We start from the raw sequence: 20,365 nt of genomic DNA, 5'->3' as shown, positions 1-20,365 counted from the left end.
TTTCTCAGATTGACAGAAGAAAAAGATGGATGGAAGAATAAAAATAATGGAAAACAGTCCTTTCTAATCAATTTCTTTACTCTTTTGCAGACTGGCTGATAAGAATAATTAGAGTACGGTTAAACTATTGTAAAACTTCCTTGGCCTTCCGCCTCAAATGTGTATTTCACTTAAGAATTTCAGAAATGGAAATGTACGGAGTTCCCCTTCCTACAGCTAACGTTTTATGACAAATGCAACAAAGATTTTTTTTTTTTTTTTTTTTTTCAACACATAGCTGGTAGGAAACGTTACATCTCCAACACCACCCTGACCACCAGGACACCCAGCTGGGGTACCACTGTAACCGGAGGTATCACTTCCCATCTTACTTTGGCAGAGGCCCTGGTTAAACATCCCATGCACCATTAACTGCCACTCCAAGACTCAAAGCCCGTGAGCATTTCAGCACACCCTGGTACATCCGAGGGTACAACCCACCCGTGCCAGCCCTTACCTTTCTGTTCTTTAGACAGCTGTTCGGCTTGGTCCCAAATTTCAGTGGCATAGAGGAAGTTGGACGTAACTTGGACGTAGCTGGCCGCCATCTGATGGATCCTCTGGGGGATCGTCACCGAAGACCCGCTCCCTGAAGGGTTGGCTGCCCCGGAAGAGTAATTTCCTGAATTCCCTGGAGACAGCTTTGGAGAGACTGGAGACGGCATACCGACAGGCTTGCTGCTTATCCAGAGAAAAGTATTACATTGTAAAACGCAAATGTAGGTACTTCGGTCACATCATGCTGTAAGATTAATGCTCTCCAGGACCTCTCTTCCCACATCTCAGAGCGCAAGACACTAAAGCACTCCCACTTTACGCATCAAGAAGTCAGGATTTGCCCTACAACAAGTGACACGCGTGAACTGGTAACAACTGCTGAGGATCCTCCAACTCTTATGTTTTAGCTTCACAGCCAAAACCTAACCACCGAACCTCCTTGCCTTTTAATTCAATAAAATCTTAAATTCGCTGTTTAAATAAAATGAATCTTAAAGAATAATAATGAAACCATTACAACTACGTGATAACTATTCTGCCATATTACACTTTCAGATAACACGATGCCAATCTGAAATGCCCTCCTAAAACTCAGAATAATCTCTCAAAGCTCCATTGTTAGGTTTTGAAGAATAGAAGTAAAATGCTGTACTATGGAACAGACAACCCTGAAGCTACCTGTAGCTGCCTGGGCTTGCAGCATTAATAAAGCTATTGTTTTGAGCAGAAAAGCATTAAATCATAGTATCATTTAGGTTGGAAAAGACCTTTAAGATCATCGAGTCCAACCATTAACCCAACACTGCCAAGTCCACCACGTCTACCTGCCTTTTAAACACCTCCAGGGATAAATAAAACAAGAGAACTCACTGAGACAAGTGACTTGTGTGTTAGTGCAACAGGGAGTCTCCTGACAGACTCTCTGCTGAGCACTAGCACAAGCAGCAATTTTCCAAACCTTTTATTACGCAAACAACTGGGTCAAAATCTACACCTTTAGAAGAACCACCCCAACACTTCAAACAGTAAAAAGCTATTTTTTGAGCACCTCAGGCACACAGGTTACAGAGAAAACTAGCTGTAAACTGAGAAATACAGGTAACAGCTTTTACTACTTACCTTCCCATACCAGGTGATGGTGCTTGAGAATTATTATAGGAATTCTGTTGGGGAAAAAATAAATCTGTCACCTGATTTGTTTATACTTTAACTAGTTATTATTTACCTGTTTATTTAATTGGTTATTTTAAACCAAATTATTTCTTGTTATTTTTCTTTTAAACAATAACCAACATTCTGAATAACATCACAATAAATTCAAATTTGGGAAAAATATCATTTTTTACTGATGCCTAAAACACAAATTAAAGGATTATTTTAGCAACACAAAGAAGGCCACTAAATATATATAGGATTGGAGCGGTCTTCTGTTCTAAGCGTTAGATCCTATTGCCACCTATGAGAACATTTTGAGAACTGTTTCCTCTCAGTATTGATAGCGGGAAGTTTCAGAGAAACCCAATGACATTAGTTACCTATCCCCAAGCCTTCCTGTGAAAAATCTGTCTTACGGACTGAGTAACATTACAGAAGTATCATAACTGCTTTTCTCATCTGCAACATCTTGATTCAAATACGTTAATTCAAAGGATGTGTCTCTTGGTATCCTTTACCAAGGACAGCACTTAAATCAATTGCAGAAGAATTGAGTTAAATTCATGTGGTGGAATAAGAAAAAAAAAAATAATCAAACATCCCACTGCAAACGACAAAACCTCAGAAAGACCAGTTTGGTTTTCAAGGAGAAGTTGGCTCCAGTGCCAGCTTTTGCGAAAGCTGAACAGCTGCAGCCTGTGAAATACAGCCCTACATCCTGAATTCCCCTAAGCTTAAACACAAAAGTGACGTTTCAGTTTGTTGTATCTGCAGCAAGAAAAACAAAGCCTACTAAATTTATTAAAGACAACAAAAGCTAGATCAAATTGCTAAGAGAGTGCTATCATGCTGGGAGCAGTATGGTTATGACAGCCATGCTGTCTCTTCCCAGCTTTAAATTACTTAACTTTAATATACTTTCAAGGTCCAGTTCTAAATAGGGTATACTCCAGGTTCACACGCAGCAGTCTGAAAATTGGCTTCAGGAATGCAAAGTGATGTAGAGCTTTAATTTGATTAGGTTCTAATATTCTAAGAAAATACTGCAATTACCTTCAGATGTTCAGTCAGAGTTTTAGAATATTTCAATGCACTTTCCTTTTTCAGTTTGAAAAGCCTTAGGTATAGTAGAGATTGACACCGAAGACTGACCAAAGACAGAATAACAAAACATTTACAGTTAAAGTCAAGTTAAACACAACTGAGTGAAGTTCAAAAATCTCCTAGCTGTGTTTTTAAAGCTTTCTCTGCAAACTCCCAAATTGTAGGTCTATCAAAAAAATCCATAATCACCTTTACAAGGAAACAAAAGCATAGCTTTGTGTGCTTTAAGCTGAAACTCTAATTTTCAGTGATGCTGCTGGTACAACCCCTTTCCAGTTCTTGGCTTAGGAGACGACACTGAGCTACTTCCTAGACAAGGGCATCATTGATTTTTCGCTCGTGTCAGGACATTCTGAGTCCAACACGTTCTGCTGTGGCCTCCCCTTTCTTTTCCGCCTGACGCCACCTGGTTCTGGTCCTTACACCTGCTGGGGCTGTTCCATTGATCTAGGAGGCCAGTGACAATTCTTCACAGCCAGTCCAAATTAGGACTTATCCCTGGATGAGTACATAGGAAGGACCCCCATCCCTTCTGTGGCTACTCCGCACAAATCTACCAATTTCCTTAATATTTCAAAGACTTGGCCCTTGTCAACATCCTCTCTGCCCCGATTTACAGTAACCAGATATACAGCGTTAATCTTTACATGCAGCCAAGCGGAAATCTCATACAGTTGGCTCAGCATCACCTGACAACTCAGTGTAATACAGCATTTCATGCAGATAAAACATTTGAAATTATTCACTGCATTGTATTAAGTTCCAAACAGACATACCAAAGCACTGCTAGCCTTTTATCTGCAGCCGTAGCATCCGGGGCCAAGTAATTCTTCAGTTTCATAGTGTATCTACAAACAAAGACATAAAGTAAACGATAAAATGAAGATTACAGTACCATTTATCAATCATAAAACACTTATGTTCTTACAAATTTCCAGTTTCAACTCTCTTCACCGTTTCAGGAACCTCTCTCAGACCCAAACAAAATGCTGACTAGGCAGTAATTGGAGTAATTTTGCTTCTTGTGTGTTATACATTGTAGAGAGACGTCAAGAGCCTTAGCAGAAAGGATCTTAACCTTCACGAAAACACTTTAAGCTACAGCAACTGGAACATCCAGTTTTACTGAAGAATAAGAGATTTCAAAAATTGGTGGCAAAACTTTAGTCAATCTAAAAGAAAGCTCTGATTTCCAGACCTCTTCCCCACCCACCTGACTTTTGTACGTGCTTTGCAATGCTTACTTGATTAATTCCACAGTTTCTGAATACATAGGGAACGGGGACTTGGATTCCTGAGCATTTTTCTCCAATGCATTCCCACACTCAATGAATGACACCACAGCATCTAGGTAGTACACAGCCTTCTCAAACCTGTCAGACTGGGGAGAGCGGAGAAAATTTTTAAGGACAAAAAACCAGAGAGGAAGTACAAGAAAGCTCCAGTACAAAAGGGCAGCAAAATGGCAAAAGCAGTAAACAAACCCCCAGTATAACCCCAGTATAATGGCAAACATTAGATAAGTATTGGAGATGTACTTACCAATGCGTCTGCGTTATGTTTTAACTTCTTTGCTTCTTGTAAATAATGATCAGCTGAGTAAGTCCTGCAACAGAGAACACAAGTTTATGGACCCAGCCCCACCCACGCTGCATTTCCTTTTATGACTTGACGGTTCTCACTGTCAAATTTCAGATCTTTTCTAACGCAGGTTACAGAAGCTACACTATGATAAAACTGTTAAAGTTAACTAGTATGATTAGTTACAGTATGATAAAACTGTTAAAAATATTTTAAAATTAGTTCTCTAGTTTCAGGTAATTCTAAACAGTATTTCAAGCAAGTCGGTAAGTAAAGATGACTTGGTTAAATTTACTGCATTTGATAGTCAAGCAAAACAAATACTTGACCAGCAACAGGGGCGGGGGAAGGAAAAAGCCTCTGAAAATCTGAGGACTAATTAATCCAGTGTCTCCAGGACTGGCATTACTGAGGCTGTGAAACATTTAAAAATTATGATGATAATACTAAATAAACCAAGGTACATTCAGGTGTTAATTGCTTTTGCTTAGCCACCCAAGGCAATCAATGCTAAATGACTTTCACAACTAGATGAGCAGAGGATAATTATAAAAGTGTAATAATACGTGACAATATATTAACATATTACCTATAAATTGATTAAAGTTTGAAATAAATTCCTCCATCCATCCTACCTTACTTATTTGTATTAATGTAATAAATAAAGATATTTAAAATCAACGCTTTTAACAGTCCACTTACAGGAAACTGATGTCATTACAAAGCAAGAGTTCATAGTAAAAAGATTATGTACCTACAAAATTAGTTCGATCAGTTCTAGGCCCACAAAATCTGACAACGTCTCAGTCATAACCACAAAGTTATCACGTCACCTCCCTAAAGCACAATTACTGTTCCTTGGAAGATGCTCTCATTATCTTCCTATACATGCTCTCATGTATCTTCCTATACATCAATACACATTCAGATTTTTTTTTTTTTAAAGTTCGATCTTATCTCAATTTCTTGGACCTGTTTTGTCTTGGAATAATTAGAAAATCCCCATAAACTATTTTGTCCTAAGTGATTGTTAGTGTACTCTAACCATCTAATTCACTCGACTGTTTTCTTTTTTTTTTTAAGGAATAACTACCAGGAGAAAAACACTGACCAATTTGCTCGTCCACTTCCAAAGAGATCTTAACCAGGAAGTTACTTTTACATTTGGTATAAACATAATTTTCTCTATAAAGTGAATTTAAAGAACAACAAATAGAAACGCTTTAAGAGCAAACATTCTGCTGAGATTTGAATTGGTACAAGAGAAACATAAAGTTGGCACAAGACTGTAAAATATTTGTTTTAATTTCTTCTCAAGATATTTTCTTTGACCCCACAGGATTAAATCCCAATCCTGCTCTTGGGGATCTGGAATGTCAAAAACTAAAGGCTCCTCTCTACTATCAACGACCCCAACTCCTGACTCTAGAGGACGTGGGCTCTGGTGAGGAGAGGCAGACAGGCAGCAGCAGTGCCCTGGTTAAGGTGAAAAGGACCCATCAGCGTTTGAAAACAGAACAACCCTGAGCTATTTAAGCTTATTGCTGGTCCTTTTATGCTCGGCAGGAATGTACAGGGCAGGCCATGGGACTGCGCCGTCTGCCCGGCCCATGGCACAGGGAAGACAGCACATCCCCGCAGGAACAACGCACAGCTCTCCAGAGCCTGAGCTTGTACTTAACAGCTTTTCTGAAGCAAAAGGACAATGATTCTCTGCGGGGACCTGGCTACGCATCAAGATTCACAGAGGGAAAGGCACCTTTTGCCGTACTTACCTATCATCAAAAACAAGTTTTGCTCTTCTTGACTTTGAACTTTCTGTAGACGGAGCAGAGGCAGGAGGGCAGTTTGATGAATTGTTCAGAATCTTTTCCTGAAAGGAAAATTGTTGCCAAATAATAAGTTTAAAGAACAGTTAAATCTTCCCTGCCTTCAAGAAAAGCATTTGTGGTATAAATTTCTCCCATGACTTCGCTCTATATGCAATAAGGTCAGTTTTGCAGCTGCTTTAGCTGCCATTCACCATAGACAGTAACACAGCTTCCACGAGGCTTTCACCTCATGCCGGCACAGAGAAGACACAGTAGCTGTAACCAAACTCCTCGTTCTCCCACACCAGGGGATCTCCTTTAGAAGAGGGAATGCAGTCCAGGCTTTCTACACACCTGGGTCCAGGAAATCCCTCCCCAAATCTCCCATGTCACTGTTTCTAAGTCCTGTTTTTTCCACTCTAACAAGAACGGGATGAATATTTTTACAATTTCTCATTTCTCTGCTGAATGTCTTTGCCTTGGAAAAAAAAAATATATATATTTCGGAAAGATAAGCATCATCTTCAAGGAGAAAAGTTAGCTGTCTTCACAACACACTGTCCTTGCTCCCCTAAATTATACAAGGCTCAACATGACACTTCAGGGTGAAGACCGGACACTAGAAACATTCTGTGAATAGTAAGTTAATCAATTTCTAGTAACTAAGCAGTATAAAACAACTCCCCAGCTTCATATGTGTTTTCCTCTCTCTTCATTTACCATGACCAAAGGTCATCTATATAGATGTATTTCATAACCTACATTTATCAGATTATCAGTAACCAGAAGGATCCTGGAGTTGCAAGGCACCAGATTTGCAGAGCAATGTACTACCTACCACTGTAAGGCAGGCACAATAACAACAGATGCAGGGAAACACAGGAAGACTATATACAACTTTAAGAAAGGCATGACTAAGCATATCTGAAGTATAAAACAATAAACATCTCACAAACTAACTGCTGGCTTAGGGACATTGCTATGCTGACGAATAAAGACAGGGCAGAGCCCCAGTCTGTGAGGTAAACGCACTGCCTACAGCTCCTGGAAGCGCCTTACGCAGCCGCGACACGCCGCCCTGCCAGCCTTCCAAAGCTCAGGGTACTGGCGTGTGAAGTCACGCAGCACGTCTCCCCGCGCAGAGATTCACCAACTCCACCCTGATGACTAAGTTACTTTCTGCCATTGCTGATGACTGTTTGCTGCTTTCCACCTCCCCAAATCAATGATCCTTCCTGAACATTTTTAGGCTTTGCTTCTAAGCTTTTCAGAGACTGCAAATCCAACAACCGAGGCTTAGCAGTTGCTTAAACTCGGGGCGCCTCCACAGCCTGTAGGACGCTTTGGGGCTTTGAAGCCGCCCCCCCCAACACCTGCAGCACAGCAAAGACTGAATACGCTCAACGCAAACTTGAACATAGGAAGTTCCACCTAAACATGAGAAAGAACTTCTTTACTTTGAGGGTGGCAGAGCCCTGGCAAGCCCAGAGAGGTGGGGGAGTCTCCGTCTCTGGAGACATTCCAAACCCGCCTGGACGCGTTCCTGTGCCACCTGCTCTGGGTGACCCTGCTCTGGCAGGGCGTTGGACTGGGTGATCTCCAGAGGTCCCTGCCAGCCCCTGCCAGTCTGTGATTCTGTAACTGACCATACAACAGAAACTGCTCATCACAGCTATTCAACAACACGCTCTCAGATGCCCTCACAGGCTAATTTCTGTCCAGTAACACACATTTATATACTGATGAAAAAGCACGTTTCAATTGAGTGGCCTAAGAGTATCATCTGCCTATAATATTTTTTAATGCTACCATCTAAATATCTTCCTAACCTAAACCTCTTTAAAAACATTTTCTGCACCATCTTTATAAACATGTTTTCTCTACTCCAACCACAGAAAGCATGGTAGATCCCCGAGCTGGACTTAATACAACCGCTCTGGGCTCCCACAGTGTCGGAAAACAGGAGCTATAGCTTCTCATCCTAGTGCTGAGCACAGACTGAGCGCCTGCTCTCCTTAAAAAAATCAGGGCAAGATCTGTATCTGCTCCGATGAGACAAGAGTAACCTCATTGTTCCATTTATGTTGCATAAACTGCTTTCTAGTGGTATTTCCTATTAACAAATTAAAAAATAAAGAAGCAGCATCTGTAATCAGAAGACTACTAAACACATTTCACTAATTAATGCAAGAATTTGGTAGGAATAAGCATCAGTATTCCACAATCTCTCCCAAATTATTTTCTAATTTATAGACTTCCAAGGCACTTAAGCACTATGACATAAACAATGTTTATCTGAAACTAATTATGTTTTAACTTGAACTGCAAATTACTGTTCAGATCACACTAAGCGCATCAAACTGCAAAGCAAAGGAAGAGGCTGGAGGCATTTACAGAATAAGCCCTTTACCTTGGGCTCTTTAGCGCTGCCAGAACCTTTCCCCTCTGTCTTCTTTTGCTTAGAAGATGAGCTGCTTTTACTGCCACCGCCGCTCTCCTTGCTGAGGTTGCTACTGGACTTTAAGGATGACGACTGACTGACCGTCCTCTTCCGTGACCCGTGTTCTTGCTTGGAATCTTTCTGCGGGACCGGGGCAGCAGGAGACGGCAGTAAATCCTTCTCTTTAACAGCACTTGGCTTTGAAGACCTGGATAAAATGAACGAATTGAGGTTTGGGTTTTTTTTCCTTACAAAAAAAACCAAACAAAAAACCAAAAACAAAACCCCAAAATCCAACACAAACAAACCCCAAAACTTTTTATTTTAAACTAAAAAACCCCCATTTTTAAAGAACAACGGTTTTTGTTGTTAGACCTAGCAAACCAGGTATGGAGGAAAAGAACAAGAATAATCATCTCGTTTCTGTGAAGCCAGATTGAACTCGTTTTCACCATTTTATTTGTTCTGACCTGAAAACACAGCAGACAAGTTCTAACCATAAAACCACATCCCTACAACAGCTCTTAAAAAAAACACCCGAATCACTTACAGCGTAAGAAATTAATGCCAATGGCAGCGCCAGCCTGTCTGTGGCAGACTGCTCAGCCCAACAGCTCAGAAAAAAGATGGTCCAGATAAACGTTCTACGGAACCCAGGAAACTGGGAAGTTTCTCCATGCAGCCTTGCAGTACCTTGGCTGCTGAGGGCTACAGTTGGCTATTCTTGGCTTCCCATAATAATTATTTCTACTAGATTATTTTTATAAAATCGTAGTTTCATTAAGTTAAACGGCCTTCAGATAACTGCACTGGCAGTCAAGCAAAGATCAGAAATAACAGGTAAAAAAGCATAATCAAGCTAGAAATGCATCTGTTCAGGCTACATCTGTTTCCTAACAAATAGTAAGGCACTCTAATTCTGAACAGGCAAACAAGATTTCTCACATCTGATGTGCCACAGCTCCTCACATATTTGTAATTTGGCAATTACTCACTATACAGCAATATTTTCCATGACATAATTATACCAGTTTTCAGTTGCATGACCTGAAATAGCAGAGTTTTAAAAGGCAGTGGAAAAAACCTTACTCTTTCCTGTGGATTAACACTGACCAAGAAATAAATCAAACAAAAGCATAACAGCTATTACAAAAAGCATGTAAAATTACAGAAATAACATACAAGCAGAAGAGTATTAAACAACATTACTGATCTGCTAATTTTGTATTACTTTGCTTTTGTGTCACTCACACTTTTCTTTAGCTAATCTATGAAGCAAATGTGAGGCTAAATCCATGGATCCAAATTTCAATGCCATCAGCTTCCCAGACAATGCCAGTTAAGTCATTTACTCTCAGTTTACAAACTCACTAAATGGAGAATTACCAGACTGGGTTAAATTTAAAAGCATCGATTTTGCAAGATCAAAAAGCTAGATGCACAGCTGATTTCTAAAACAAACCAAATCCCCGCTGTAACATTAGAGAAAAACCAGGACGCATATATTCCATAATATACCAGCCCTGCACGAGGGGTTACCTGACTTCTGTTATGTACAACAGCTGTCCTTGTTTGTACTGCTTTTGGCCAACTACTAGTAGAAATTCTGAAATAAGTCTGTCTGAAGGGTAAGGAGCAATGAAATTTAATTTTACCCGCCAATTAATAATGAGGGAACACTTTGGGGACGGGAGGGGGAGGAGAAGAGGGGGAAAGACGGTCATCCATCTTCTCCTTGCTCACCCTGAGCCTCCAACATTGAAAACACAGCCAAGATACTCACTCCCTACTGCTAGAAGTCTTGTGTCCTGATGGAGCTTTTTCTTCCAGTTTCGTTTTCTTGCTTTCACTGGCTCTGTTTTCATCCTCATTCTGAATAAAGCAAACAAGAAATACATCCAGGCAAACGTCCACATTTACAGCTTCACTGAGAGTGGCAATGTTTCACATTAAGAGACTTCATTTAGCAGGTATTTTGCAGTGTACAGAATAAGACACGTACAGACCACAAAAATATCCCTACAGCATCTTGTCCGTACCAAATACTCAACCAGACCCTGATACTGGAACATAATGAAAAACAAAGTCTGGCTTCTAAATTACCAACCTGCATAAAAGAAGTAGCAGTTAAATCGTTCATTTTAGCACAAACAAGTTATCACCATGAAATACCAGAAAAATTTGCTGAAGGCTTCACTAAAAAGATCAAGAGACAGATTTTACGTTGTGGAGCCCAACAGAGGTGTCTTGTGAATGTCAGAAAAAGGTAAAAGTCTTGTAGTCTATTAAAGTAAGCTCAGAGATTTTTATATAAATTTAATCCCAAAGTCAAAGTGCCTTGAAGGTAAATGTCTAAGCTGTCTTCAGCAAGCACTGCAACTACTAATACAGTGAATTAAAATGGAAAATAGGGCCTCACAGACGAAGTCATCTGGTAACATAACCCAGATTCAAACCCAAAAGGTTTCATTTTTGTCACACCGATGCTGCAACCCTGAGCCTTATCACCAAGGAAGCACCCGAGCAAGTAACGTGTAGAAATCAAGTCGTGACAGTCAGGTACAGAGCACTCCCAAACCTAAAAGCCGGAGGGGTGGGGGAAAGGGTGGGTTTTCTTTCGTTGCCTCAAACAGGCTGGCATCGTCCCTGGTACGTACGAGGGTAATCTGAGGACTCAAACCAATTAACAACCAGACTATTTGCTGGGAATAAAGCCTAAATTTAATTGGTCTTCCCAAAGCTTTCTGGTTTAGATGTAAGAGCACAGATCTTTAATGCTATAGCTCCAAACGTGGACTGAAAGGTGTAACCGGTCAAAGAAATGAAAGTCAGTGTATTCAGCGCCACAGGAACCTGTGAGGGCACTCCCATGAACATGAGGAATTATTTAGTAATTCCTGCAAAAACTGATTAGTCACTGGTCAGAGTTACTCCAATTTTACAAAAAAAAAAAAAAAAAAAAAAAAAACAAAACAAAACACCAAACCCTCACACCTTTTCATTTAATTTCCTTATCCAGAGTAAACAGGAATCTTAGTTAGGAAGAGTACAGGAGAAAGCCCTGTTTGCAGTTACACATCAAGTCTCCTAGACAACACTAATTTCAGAAAGTGACCAAGTTTACTTAGTTGCTCAGTAGGAAAACTGGTTTAACTGAAATGATCTATCTCCTAGAGAGAGTCAATGACTCTCCGGATGATATCATATAACCCTTTGATTCCACACGTCAACAAAGTCTTACAACCACTGCCAAATCCCTGTCAAAATGAAACTGTCAAAATGAAATCCAGAGTAGCATAGCAATTTTTGAATCCCTGTACCAGGGTCACAGTCCAAACTTCATGGAAACCAGAAATTTATAAAAGCTCAATGGACCACTGAGTCCATTGTACAGTCACAGGTTTGCTCTGTACACAGACTGTTTATGTCCTCAGGTTTCTAAAAGCGGTTTAAAATTACACTACCAACCACTTACCATTCCCCCCATTCATGAGTACTATTTCTATTCAGCTCCCCCATTGATTCCTGTCCATTCTACTGCCCCCAGGCATTCCTGCTTTTTTATCTACAGTTGAAAAGTTGAAGTGCTTTTTTGGAAAAGATTAACTATCATTATGGAGACATCCCTCTGCTCCCAGTAAAGCAGCACACCTGGATTATGGTTTCTGTTGCTGTCATGCCCCAGGCTCTTTTCTGCCCCATTCCTTGTCCTGGCAATATGAAACTGCATCATTCACTGGTTCGAGGAGCTGATCCAGCTGAAAACTGCCCTTATTTATTTTTATTTTTTGGCCAGGTGCAACAGGGGCTGGTGCCAATGGGGTGGAGGCACAAGAGGGTGGGGATGCTCAGTGCTGGGAGGTCCTGAAACTGCGCTGCCTCCATGAGCTCTAGCTACAGTGTCAACGCTCCCACAGGCGCTACCTTCTCCCTTCCCCGCTTCAAAAGAAAACCCCAGCAGTCTCTACTCTAACAGCACAGGGACGATCAACGTGTTCTACCCAAACCAGCTAGCCAAAGTCATCCCCAAAAACGCTCAAAGTCACTCCACTGAGGTATGGTCTGGGCTGCTGGGCCACATGCTTGACACCAGCAGGCCAAGATAACAGGAAAATCTCTATCTAAAAATTATCACCTGCTTATGTTTCCTTTTGCCTTTTGTAGCACTTTTGTCAGATGGCTGCTTCTGGGATTCTCTCGTGTGCTTCTCTTGCACGTTTTTCTTTTCCACTTTGGGTGCATCAGCATCCTTGTAAGGCTTCCCTGGTATTCGTGATAAGAGGCTCAGGTCAATCTTCACAATAAGTGGGTACCTTTCATCAGGATCACTGAGTGGTGAAAGAAGCTCTTTCTCTTCCATAGGAGAGAACATTCTTTGCCGAAAAAAGCTGTCATCCTCCTCCATGGAAGATTTAACAGGAGTCCTATTGCTCTCAGAGTATTTGGGTGTTTGCGATGAAGGAGGCAGGCTCTCATTTTCATCTGAATCAGAGGATGAGGTATCTGTTTCTATGAATTCCCTGGATTTCTGGGCAGATTTGCTTGAAGCCTTATATTTCTTTTTCTCTGTTGTAGGCCGAGGGGAAGATTTGGGCTCTTTCTTTATATTGGGTTTCCTGGAGCCTTTTGTGGCTGCCTTATGCCTGTTTGAAGGTATATTTGTTGCCATGTCTACTGGGGTTTCACTTTCTATTTTAAGACCTCCTCTTGGCTCTTCAACAGACGTCTTTTCTGCTTTCTTGGGCTGCTTTTTACCTACAGTCCTCCTCTGTGTTGAGCTGTCACTCTGGGCAGGCGATTTCTGCCTGCCGCGACTGCTTTCTGAGCCCTTTTGGGCGGGTTTGGAATCTCGCCCTGGTGTAGAAGAAATCGAATCCTTGGATCCGCTTTGATCAGCATATCCACTCCCTGTCCCCTGATCCCGTCCCTCTTTTTTGTAGCCTTGGGAGGATGGGATATTGCTGTCCACAGAAGAAGCTGGTGACACTTTATGTGAATTAACTTTGTTCAACCAGTTATCCAGTTGCCATTTGTTTGTTGGTGGTGGCTCTGGCTAAAAACAAATAAAAAACCCAGCGTTAGATAAAATATTTCACACTTCTTCCAAGAGGTACACGAAAAAAACCTGAGATAAATAACAAATGACATATAGGTTAACGCATAACAACGATGATGATAAATCATAGAATCATGGAATGGTTAGAGTTGGAAGGGACCTTAAAGCCCATCAGTGCCACCCCCTGCCCTGGGCAGGGACACCTCCCACCACACCAGGTTGCTCCAAGCCCCGTCCAACCTGGCCTTGAACCCCTCCAGGGATGGGGCAGCCACAGCTTCTCTGGGCAACCTGGGCCAGGGGATCACCACCCTCACAGCAAAGAATTTCTTCCTAATATCTAACCTAAATCTCCCCTCTTTCAATTTAAAACTGAAAATAATACCAGCTCTCATTTTCCATTCCTCTGGAGCTATCAACAGGCAATACTCGCTGCCAGAGCTTTCCAGACTAAAAGCCCAGAGGTTTAAGCTACTGTTACTATATCTAACTTCTGCACTTCAACAGGAAACTGGTGGTAAAAATCACCTCAAAGTCAAACGTCAAACGTGTGCTTATATAAAGAATTGTTACTATATCCAATTACAGGTACTTCAGCAGAAGAATATTCCATCTTGAAAGTGATCCCACCTTTGTCAGTCTAACTTTTTTTTTTTTTAACAGTTGGAGAATTTATTAATATTTTTCTGCTTCTAAAACTCAGGATTAATGCCAAGCTAACAAACACAGTCCAAATACACGTCAAATCCTACCTCGGGGGATGCGCTCTGTGATGGTTCATTAGCTTCACTGTCACTGGAACTGCTTTCACTTTCAGAGTCAGATCCTGAACTGCTTTCAGATCCACTATGGCTGCTCGAGTCATCCCTTGAATTATCTGCTCCTTCGCTGTTATGCTGCGAAGGTTCAGAATTACTGAAAACAAAAATGAGGAAAAATAAACAAACACTAGCCAAGGCACAAATATATCCTAGTAGTCCTTTCATTAGAAAGAATAAAATGCCATATTTTAATTAACGTTTACTAGAACATTCAACATAACTGAACACAGTTCAGCCTGACTGTTTTTCCCCCCCCTCCCCAAAGTGGTTACAACAACTTGCAGGTTATACACTATTTCATCACTGATTGAATTCTAATCACCTTTTGCTTTAACACAAGACAAAAGACAAACGTGTATTTTAGAAATGAGATCAAGCCCAGAGTGCTGACTGGACGGAATATCACCGCTCTACTCTCTATGCTGCAATCTTCCAGGAATGCCTACCTTCCAGGTGTGCTCCTTGGCACGGTCTTATCGCAGTCCTGCAATTAAGAAAAACAGCATGAAACTTCTAGAAGTTATTTTAGGATTGTATATATAATTAAATTGCAAAGCATCAATTTAGAGCCTTTACATTTTTTAAATTATTTAGCCTGAATAGCATCTTAATTCAGTACTTGCAGCAGTTTAAATTTGTCTGCATTCTCCTTATACAGAAAGGAAAATAAATCAGAGTTTTCTCCAAGTTTTCACCACAAACCTAGTATCTCAGTCCTACATATTCTGACTACAGCTCTACAAGTTCCTAGTTCCACCACTCACTGTGTTTCCATCTTTTTGAATCAGATGATTCAACATTTCACAATGCTATTCCTGAGACGCCCAGAGTACTAGGAGTTAACCAATTAAATATACTATCCTCAAAGTTTTCCACATGAAGCAAATAAAGTACTGGAACTGGGAACAGGAAGAAAAGAAACAAAAAGAGGAGTGTGGATTACTGCTGGGTAGCACAGACCCTACAAGGTATTTTTAATTTAGCAAGCCAAATGGCATTTCTGGCAGAAGCTGCACAAAATTAGCATTGACAAAAAGGAAAAAAGAGACTTTTCGATAAAAATAAAGGTGCCGCTATACTCCCAGTTACGCTATACTCACAGATGATAATCCCTTATCACCCCAAACACCATCCTATGCTACTAACGTGCAGAGACGTTCATACCAAGTGCTCTTTAGCTGGAGTGACAGAACGTGAAGGGTTCTATTTTTAAACAGTGGGCCATTACCATTTTACGTTCAGATAAAACAAGATTTTCTAGATAAAAGTGTACTGTTTCAACAAAAGAGATAATTTTCCCCAAATTTACATTTAGGTAAATTTACATTTACCTGAAGTTCGTCTAAAAACACGCCATTTGATTTTTGTTTCTAAATCATAAACCTCCTCTTACGCTGCTCAGTTTGCAGCGAGAATTTTGAACGCTGTCGCGATACTGAACTGTGAGTGCCTTTGTTATGTTTTTCTGAAATTGATGTAATGAACATACCTGCTCTCCATCGCTGTCTTCACTACTGCTAAGTTTTAAGTCATCTTTCAACATACTAAGTAAAAGGGAGAAAGTGAGACAAGTTTTTCCACGTACTTTAATTACTTTCAAAGCATTCTTCTGTATTTCAACATGCTATTGTTTATACTGCAGAATAGGCTGCGTGGGTGAAATCCACAAGATACCATTCTAACATTTAACGTTTAGGAATGGTGAGTTAAGTCATTCTTTAGAGAAGACTAAGGATTTTAGTACTTTGACTCCTTAGTCCATTCTGTTTAATTTAGAAAGGAAATTTGACACATTTTACTAATGCGGGAGAAGCTAACGTGGATGTTCAACTTCTTATACACAATGGCCAAGAATACCGTTTTAAACAGAATCAAGAAAGCTAACACTAGTGGCTGTTTCCTGTCTTGTGGCAACAGTGCAACTGTTCTAAGACAGAATTATTTTATTACTATTCAAATGCATAATTACTTATGGTAGTCAGACATATACACACTATTTCACAATACTGAAAATATGCAAACAGACTGAAAACATATAGCAGGGTACAGGGCCTTTGTGCTTATTGAAAAACACCTTTGATTACAAAAATAAAACATCTTACTCTGTCTGGTTCGATTCACATCTGGAGAAAGAAAATGAGAAAGGATTAAAAGTCTAGTAATTCTGCATTTCACAGTATAGCTGTTCTACTGATGATCTGAAAAGATACACCAGCCTCTAGGATCTAGTTCCTGAAATACTCTTCATTGCTAACCTTTTCCAAAAGGTACATTTATCTCCTTTTTTATGTGTTTTGACCAGATCACAATCACTTTTAAAAAAAAATTTTTTAAAACTGTATTGTCACAGTAAACTTCTTCCTGTGCATCCCAGTTCAACACATGTCCAATGCTACCTCTTGTTCTTAGAAGTGCTCACATTCCCCAGCTTTGGAAATAGCTCAGCTCCATCCTAGCAGTCTACGCTGCTGTCACGAGAGCAAAGCCCAATGGGAACCTCTATTCCTACCACTTGTTCAACTGGCTCCATACGAGCGTCTTCTGAAACTACATATTTTTGTGAAAGTGACTGTAAGTCTAAAACAATTGAGGGGGTTTTCTTTTTGTTCTATTCCCTTCCCATAGGACATGTGCTTTTTAATCTTGCTAATACTGTAACACGTGCACAGACAAACAGAAGAACTAGACTTCGTTTTGTGATTGCATCATAATAAATGTTGACTTCGAACACCAAGTTTTCAGAATCTACAACCACTTTCATTCATTAAACGTACAATCAGATGGTAAACATTTCTTTTCGTGGACATATTTGTTTGGAAACAATCTTTTAACAGCATGTAATTGATTTTCAGGTATGAGAAAGGTGGGCTACAGCCAGCTAGAATATTCCAGTTGATTTTTATTGTTTCTTCCAGTTGCACAATTGATAAAGTAAAATATTGGGTCTGTGTCTGTAACTAATAGAAATGTTTGCCGGTCAGTTAAGAGACTGGATAGAACAAATTTAATTAGATGCCAAACATAATTTGCCATCCCCTATTTGAGCATCCCCTATGTCCCGCTCCCAGGTGACAGCTCTTGGTTGGCAAGTCCCATCCCATCCTGCCCACTCTTATATGCCGATACCTTTCTGGTTCACAAGCTGATTCCAACATCCAAACCCTTGGACACCTCTCCTGACAACTGACAAGAAAACAGGGGAACGGAAAGGTGGCACAGTGCATTTGATATTCACTCCAATGCATCATATTTGCTCTACTCTGCTTAAAAATTATCCCCTTTTTTTGCCAGTGAAGCAGAAGTGTGCTAAAGAGTCTGTGTAAGAACTGACACATTCTAGTAAAAGAAACAGCTATTTTCCAAGTCTCTTAAAATTCAACTGTTGTCTGAGAAACGTTTTCTCAACAGCCACTTACGATTTGGACTGATGACCGTTGGATGTTTTTGATGAAGGATTGTATCGTTCTAGAAGAAGAAGGAGGAAAAAAAAAAAGCACAGTTGAAAACTCAGCCAGCAAAATAAGTCACTCCCAAACTGCCAGAAGTACAGTCTTAGCTAAGAGAAAGTAGTAACTACCTAACACCAGCTACAATCTCCCACAGACTGGAGTGGATGTAGAGACAAAATAACAAATACAGAAAATAATTTAATCAAGAATATCTAGAAAATTATTTAAGTCACTGCTGTCTAAACCAATACACGCTTAATTTGTTATTAATGGTGTGAAAAACTGTTTTGCTTCTATCAAGATTAATCTATTGCTTTCCACTTGCAGGAGACAGGATATAAATCAGCCTGTCAGGCTCTGACTTATTTCAGCATCCCTACGTAGCTTTTCAGCGGATGAGTGGATCTTTACATCCAGAAATCTAACTCAGAAACCAATTCTTACAAGAGGAATACATACTGATGTAATCTGCTTTTCAGTTTGGAGGCGTTTCCTTCCCTTTTCTTTAATTCTGGCAAATTGCGTAGTTAAACAGAAATAAGAACTGAGGTTGTTAAAAATTTCCCAGAAGATTCAAACAGGAGTTAAAAACTGGTTCCGTGTTTCGCCTACCCCTGCCTCTCCATTTACACACCTAAAGACCAGTTGCTCCTATAATGGAAATCTATGGTTTAGCATTATGGAATTTAGTTTTAATTTGTTTCCTTAATTCCCCACTGTATCAGGTGTTTAGATTAAGCTGCTTGTGAACATCTAAGAATAAACCATTACTCCCTTTACTATTTAATCTGTTTAATCACTTCAAGAGGGAGTGGAAAGACTTTTGGAAGGTAACAGCACAAATCTAATTCAATTTTCAAGTTCAATATTCAAAACAACAACACAGTTAAAGAGAAATAAAAGCTGCCTTTGTCTGAAATCTGAAAGTGCACCACGGGACAAGAAATGCAAGGATATTGCTAAGCGTATTACTGTATGAGTGCTTGACCAGTTCATTCTCTTGATTTTAAAATGACAAAGTGAAAATGAACAGTGAAATGGCAATGTGCTTTTTCTATTGAAATATAAACATACGCACCATTTCAGTTTCTAGTATGTCCCCCAGCAGAGATTTGGATTTTTTAAAGGGTGTTTTGTTTTAGTACTCAGCTATTTTCAATTAGATCAACCAAGGAGACATTTTTTCAAGAATGAGAAACGTGACAAATCAAAAATAACGTATTTTTTTTTCCTAGAAGACAGTAACAACCTTGCAACTCGGTCATAACTTTCTAGCTCTCAGCAAGAAATGTGAAAGAAAACCATGCAATTGTTTTACAGGTTAAAACTTGAGAAAGTACAGAAAATCTTAACTTAGGCTCCATGCTATGACCAGTCTGGAAAATCTCATTCTCTAAAAAGCACGACATACCAAGAATACTGAATCACAACAAAAACATTAAACACATCACAGGAAGTTTAATATACTCACTCTGTTCTCCAGTGCCAAAACTGGACTGTTGAGACTCCTAAGGGAATAAAAGATCACAAGTGGTTTTTTCACTGGGAATTTTAACATATCAAAAAACATGCTGTAATCCAGATATTCTTTCCACTTCAAGGACGGCACCTAACCTCTAAAAAAGGAAAAAATCTAACAACAAAAGAGGAAGAGTGATTCTGTAGCTGGGCCCCAACTCCTCCATCCAGCCCAGGGAAGGAGTGCTTCAGCCTCCTCTTCCTCAGCCCAGCTCTCCCACTTGCTCAGTTCTAAGGGTCATGTGCAGTGATGGCTGAAACTCCAAAATCACTATGGAACTTCCATAAATCCCATCTCCATCTATGTTTAGCACAGAGAGGAAGCATTCAGTATATTTTTCTTTATCTTCCTTATACACAGAAAAGCTTGGCTGCTAGTTTTATGTATTTTCATTCAAATTCTTTGCTCTGCATTTTTCTTTTTCAGACACATACAGCATCGTGGTGGACAAGGAATGAGTACAGTAACGTATCAACCAAAAAAATATCTCATGCAAAGGAGCCCAGAGGACAATGAAACATAAAATCTGAAGAGCTCTGCCCACTCTGCCCAAAGCCCGGCTCCCCCCGGCTCCCCGCCACCCCTGGCAAAGGCAGGGGGACACAGCCGGCAACACATCGGTCCTCCCCCCAGAGACCAGATCTTCATGTAATCACACAATTCATTTGTACAAAACCCAATAAACAATGATAGGGAACTTCCTTTGAGATATAATGAATCTGTAAATCCAGCCTTGAAAGATGAAGCTTTGCAAATTTTAGCACTTGTACGATCTTCAGTATTCCCATTCCAGAAAACCCAATTCTGACTCCCAAGACATGGTAGATTATAAATTCTTTTGAAACCCTAAAATATAGTTTTAACAAACAAATATGCAGAGGCTACCGTGTTA

General features: G+C 40.1%; 1 protein-coding gene across 5 annotated transcripts in view; it reads right to left on the bottom strand.

Moving 5' to 3' along the window:
* The window catches only part of AFF4 (ALF transcription elongation factor 4), a 54,509-nt gene that overhangs the window by 5,395 nt on the left and 28,749 nt on the right, over nt 1-20,365 (bottom strand). For 4 of the 5 annotated variants that reach the window (XM_074604271.1, XM_074604274.1, XM_074604273.1 and 1 more), the window contains 16 exons: nt 19,426-19,462; nt 17,922-17,970; nt 16,608-16,628; nt 15,995-16,049; nt 14,952-14,989; nt 14,437-14,599; nt 12,764-13,681; nt 10,412-10,500; nt 8,599-8,836; nt 6,153-6,250; nt 4,339-4,402; nt 4,041-4,177; nt 3,573-3,644; nt 2,746-2,839; nt 1,657-1,700; nt 497-717 (listed from right to left, as the gene is read on the bottom strand). In XM_074604271.1, coding sequence (XP_074460372.1) covers nt 497-717; nt 1,657-1,700; nt 2,746-2,839; nt 3,573-3,644; nt 4,041-4,177; nt 4,339-4,402; nt 6,153-6,250; nt 8,599-8,836; nt 10,412-10,500; nt 12,764-13,681; nt 14,437-14,599; nt 14,952-14,989; nt 15,995-16,049; nt 16,608-16,628; nt 17,922-17,970; nt 19,426-19,462 — 2,338 coding nt within the window. Of the gene's footprint in view, nt 1-496; nt 718-1,656; nt 1,701-2,745; nt 2,840-3,572; nt 3,645-4,040; nt 4,178-4,338; nt 4,403-6,152; nt 6,251-8,598; nt 8,837-10,411; nt 10,501-12,763; nt 13,682-14,436; nt 14,600-14,951; nt 14,990-15,994; nt 16,050-16,607; nt 16,629-17,921; nt 17,971-19,425; nt 19,463-20,365 lie in introns of those variants that run through there. The other variant, XM_074604275.1, reaches the window with a different exon arrangement.

This window comes from Larus michahellis, chromosome 11, assembly GCF_964199755.1.
Source record: "Larus michahellis chromosome 11, bLarMic1.1, whole genome shotgun sequence".
Lineage (NCBI taxonomy): Eukaryota > Metazoa > Chordata > Aves > Charadriiformes > Laridae > Larus > Larus michahellis.
This window is presented reverse-complemented; position numbering and strand designations above follow the sequence as displayed.